This window comes from Drosophila sulfurigaster, chromosome 2R (genome assembly GCF_023558435.1).
Source record: "Drosophila sulfurigaster albostrigata strain 15112-1811.04 chromosome 2R, ASM2355843v2, whole genome shotgun sequence".
Lineage (NCBI taxonomy): Eukaryota > Metazoa > Arthropoda > Insecta > Diptera > Drosophilidae > Drosophila > Drosophila sulfurigaster.
In genome coordinates this window covers 14,349,406-14,354,296 of record NC_084882.1, presented here as the reverse complement: position 1 = coordinate 14,354,296, position 4,891 = coordinate 14,349,406, and the positions used below count along the sequence as shown (strand labels likewise).

The window sequence follows — 4,891 nt, the reverse complement described above, 5'->3', positions numbered from 1 at the left end:
CAGTTTAGCACACATACACAGACATTGCCACATACTATATTTGTGCGCATTCACACATAAATTTTGAAGAGTATTGCATAACCATTTGCATTTCGAACATGCCATGACTGAGCACACAAATTGATGTATGGCACCTGAACCTGTTACACGCTTTCGTTCTCTTTTTTTCTGCGGTCTCCTATTACATACTCTTTCTCTCCCTCTCTGTCTAATTCTATGCTGGCATCTCTAGTTGGCAGAGGTTCCATCGACGCGTCGTTCACGTCATTTTCAGCGCAATTTATTACATTATTGATATTAAATGCCATCGGGCCGGGTCTGCATTTAAATTTAAATTTAAATTCGAATGTTTAACAGGATATTCCAGAGTGCCTGTTGGCATTGTTTAACGCCCATTCGGCAACGAAATTGATTTTCACGCATAATAAATGCATTTCCGCGCTTAATTGCGATAACGCAGCATCTTCAATCAATAAATAAGTTAAAAACAGTATTCGCAATGCATTCGCTGCAATGGGTGTTTTTATGAATGCTATTCTGAAAGAGAACAAATGAATTCATGACTTTATTTTATACTGATAACCTGATTTTAGTTAAATGACCACAGTAAAAATATATATACAAAGTTCTTATAACCTGATTTAAATTAAATTATCACATCAAATGTATGTATATATTGAAAGTGGTTTGTTCTCATTGACTTACCAATAATAATAATAATAATAATAAGAAATATTAACAAAGAGAAAGTGATACGAGGCTGAATATTTGAAATCGACATATATGCACATATGTCCGCCAGATTATCTTCTCCAAAATATATTTAACAAGATTTTGTAGAAATTAACAACAATTTTTGTTTGCATTTTCAATTAAAACAATTTCAAATTTGAAGTTAAAACAAACTCTACATAAGAAAATTAAGTATACGTAAAATTCATTGATAAGAACTAAGTGACTTATTACGCGAAGTTTATTGATAAGAAAAAAGTGTTTATCAACATAATATAGAATGCACTTTGCTAACTTATTCCGCATTTGTTTATATTGCACAAGGCATAACAATATGTCAACTTGTTCACAGCAATTTTTCTGAAGGTCGTCACAAAAAATAGTTCGATAAGCTCGCTTTGATGGTAACCGTTTAATAATCTATTTAGCATTCTAACAATAGATTAGATAAGATTTGTTATTGACCTATCTCAAGCTTCGTATTTCATTAAAACACTTGATTTTACAATTTGCATGGTCACTTATAAACAGAGAGACATATCAACACAGTATTTAATTTGCATAGTCATTTATAAACAGAGAGACTTGCGATTATTTTCATACTTGAGTTTCTCAAACCTGCTCGATCCAACTTGTTCGATCTATGGAGACTCTCTCGAAATACAAATGCTGCTTATCAATTCCATATTCATTACTCAATGTGACTTAGCTACTATCACAGAATTGTGCCAACACGCGGCAATTTTTGTTCGTTTAAATTTTTTTAGTCCGTCATGCTTAACACTAAACACTTGTTGTTGATAATCATTTCATAAGAAAGTGTATAAGAGGGATCACTAACCTATGCCAATTATAAATAGAGCTAACCGAAAATATTAAAGACATTGCTAACTTCTTTTTTTTGTCAGTCAGTATTGTTTAAAGTAAGAATACATCCTATGGGGAAAATTTAATTTTTTTATTAAGAAGATTTTTTTTTTTAAATAATAATATTATTTTCGTATGAAATATAATAATTTTCCTCACTTCTATGTGCAATGCGACAAATAAACATTAATTTCCTTCTGCTAATTTGTCAGCTTAAAGATCAATGACAATCTTCAGTAGAGTATTTGTGAGGCACTTTTAAGGCATCTATTGTTGTCATACCCACTTGCCATGCTTTGGCATGAATACACAATATAAAATTGCTGATTCACAGTGAGTGTTTGTTAAAATCGAGGTGTAGACCCCATAGGAAAACAGCCAACTACGCAGGTCCCTTATAATTATCAGTTGCGTTTTTGTTGTGTTATATTATATTTAATATGTTCGACTATACTACTCGACGTGATAAGAATCCAGCTCAATTGCATTTGAATGTGTTCGGATCGCCGAGAGCGTAGTCGGTAACAGTTAGCGATAAAATAGAATTGCACATACGTCTATAAAATCGCCTCAAGCTTTGGAAGGGCCAGTTTGAAATCGAATCGCGTTGTGTTCACTTCAAATTTCACAATGTTTTTTGTACTATTTTTATTAACGGCCGTCGCGCTGCTTTACGTCTATCTCAAATGGAATTTCAGCTTCTGGGATCGCAAAGGATTTGTTTCCATTCAAACGGCTATTCCATTTGGTGTCTTGGATTCGGTTCGCAGGAATAAACGATCCTTCGGTCTGGCCATCTATGATGCATATAATGCCACGACTGAGCGATTTGTGGGAATATATCTGACACTGAGACCTGCGCTCCTGGTTCGCGATGCTCAGCTGGCACATGATATGCTTGTCAAGGACTTTGCCAGCTTCCACGATCGTGGCATTTACGTGGATGAGGTGCATGATCCCATGTCGGCGAGCATCTTTGCCATGGAGGGCAGCAAGTGGAGAGCAACTCGCACGAAGCTAACTCCTTCGTTCACCTCTGGCAAACTTAAGGGTATGTTTCCCACTGCCGAAGATTGCTCAGAAAAATTGTTGGCTTATTTGAATAAAAAATTGCCCGACTCCAGCGCTGGTGAAGTTGACATGAAGAGCGTTATGGCAAGGTATCAAAAAAAATTTTTTAAAAGTGGTTATTGTTTTATACTAAATTCTCTATTAATAGCTATGCTATAGATATTGTTGCGTCGACTATATTTGGCTTGGATGTCGATAGTTTTACTGATCCTAACAATGAATTCCGTCAAATAAGCAAGGAGGTTAATTCTCCCACAATTAAGAATATTATAAGAGGTGCAACCTCCTTCCTATATCCTGGGTAAGAACAATAACAGTGAAAAAAAAAAAACAGTTCTCCTGAAATTTAAACGTAATTTTCATTAGTCTGGAGAAGATTTTCAACCGTTTGGGCTCAGCAATTGATGGACAGGAACGTATGCGTAAACTTGTACATCGTACGATCGCCTACAGAGAGGAAAACAATATTGTTCGTCGTGACTTGCTGCAACTTTTGTTGCAACTTCGCAATACGGGCAAGGTGAACAATGACGATTCCGTCTGGTCGGCGGAAACAACTGCGGAGTCCCTCAAGAGCATGTCTAAGGACAACATCGCTGCACAGCTGTTTCTCTTCTTTGTGGCAGGATATGAAACATCTGCAGCAACAGCATCATTCACTCTATATGAACTAGCGCAGAATCCCGATGTATTGGCCAAACTGCGTGAAGACATCAACCAAGCGCTCGAAAGGCACAACGGACAGCTGACCTACGATTGCATTCACGACATGAAGTATTTGGAACTCTGTGTTATGGGTAAGTCGATCAACTGGTTTCAAGTATTTTCAATTAGCTGACATTTTAATACAATGCTTTACAGAAACTACTCGTAAATATCCTGGTTTGCCGCTGCTCAATCGTATTTGCACCAAGGACTATCCACTGCCGGACAGCAAACTTGTCGTTAAGAAGGGCACACCCATTATCATATCCCTGCTGGGCATTCATCGGGATAAAGAATATTTCCCGCAACCACTCACCTATCAGCCAGAACGTTTCGCTGAAGAAACCCGCAACTACACACCTGCTGCCTATATGCCTTTCGGCGAAGGACCACGTCATTGTATCGGTAATTATCTCATTTGAATATAGCTTTATTCTTTCAAGTCTAATATTTCTTTATTTAAATGTTCTTTAGCTGCTCGTATGGGCAAGATGAACGTTAAGCTTGCTGTGGCCAAAATCCTAACCAACTTTAACCTTGAAACCCGCCTGGAGAAACGTGAGATTGAGTTTTGCGTCAACGGAGTTCCTTTGCTGCCCAAGGGTGGTGTTCCTGTAAAACTTACAAAGAAGGCAAATCGCGGCACTGCTTAAAATATTTGGAAAAACATTCATTCGGTTTTGTGGTTAAGCCGAAGCAAGTGAAAATGGCAAATTATAGTTTAAGTTAACAAAGATATGTTTATCTACTTACACTAAAATGATACGCTACCCGCTGAGTAGAAGGGTATCAGAAGATTATGCCAACCAACAAAAATAAATGTATGTCAAAAACAGAATGAATTATCTTTATGTTATAACTTATATTATAAAGATCTCAGAGACTCTTACAGATATAGACAAAAATTGATTAGAAGTATTTATTTATATGCATAGCAAACAAATTGTCATTTGCCACGTTTCTTTTAAAATTTTTTTAATTGTTGCGTTGGCTACACTTGCTTACGGTGGTCCCTAAAAGTACGAAGCACAGCCGGCTGTAGTTTTTACCTATTTCACAACTTTACTGTGTATTTACATTATCACAAAGTGAATGTATGATGCAACAATTACGTTAATCGATTATGCAAAGGTGACCGCTAAGACAAATAATAAAATAATTTTGTTTCAATTATGAGTCTAGCAATTTCATAAGTCACATGCTTGACAAACATTGCTTGTATAGATATTTCCGAAATTCTGAAAATATTACAACCACTGAGTATTTTTTTTAAATGTTGCTTTGGTCACACTTCATTATCGTTTAGCCGTATTATATATAATCTGTAGGTCCATAACCTTATTTATTGATTTATTAGTGGCATTTTCCACAAATTACAATTTAATTTCATCTATTTATTTACTGATTGCAAAGTTCGTCACATGTTAAGCAAATTCTAGAAGAACTAAGTTATTTGCGTTACGATTAGTTTTCGTTTGCTTACCGCTTAAGGAAAGGCAAATGTGTCTTGAGCCTT

General features: G+C 36.0%; 1 protein-coding gene across 1 annotated transcript; it reads left to right on the top strand.

The window, feature by feature from the left end:
* Window positions 1–2,174: 2,174 nt before the first annotated feature.
* On the top strand, window positions 2,175–4,203 carry LOC133837980 (probable cytochrome P450 6d5). The gene is made up of 5 exons (XM_062268896.1): window positions 2,175–2,759; window positions 2,819–2,971; window positions 3,037–3,467; window positions 3,532–3,780; window positions 3,850–4,203. Exons 1-5 carry the CDS (start codon window positions 2,230–2,232, stop codon window positions 4,026–4,028), a joined length of 1,542 nt encoding a protein of 513 aa, XP_062124880.1. The 5' UTR covers window positions 2,175–2,229; the 3' UTR covers window positions 4,029–4,203.
* The last annotated feature ends 688 nt before the right edge of the window (window positions 4,204–4,891 follow it).

What these genes read in the sequence shown, in the direction of transcription:
- LOC133837980 (XM_062268896.1), top strand. Translation starts at nt 2,230, where the DNA reads ATGTTTTTTGTACTATTTTTATTAACGGCCGTCGCGCTGCTTTACGTC. An exon ending in ATGAAGAGCGTTATGGCAAG is followed by an intron (nt 2,760 to 2,818) that starts GTATCAAAAAAA and finishes CTCTATTAATAG; the next exon opens with CTATGCTATAGATATTGTTG. An exon ending in TTTGGAACTCTGTGTTATGG is followed by an intron (nt 3,468 to 3,531) that starts GTAAGTCGATCA and finishes AATGCTTTACAG; the next exon opens with AAACTACTCGTAAATATCCT.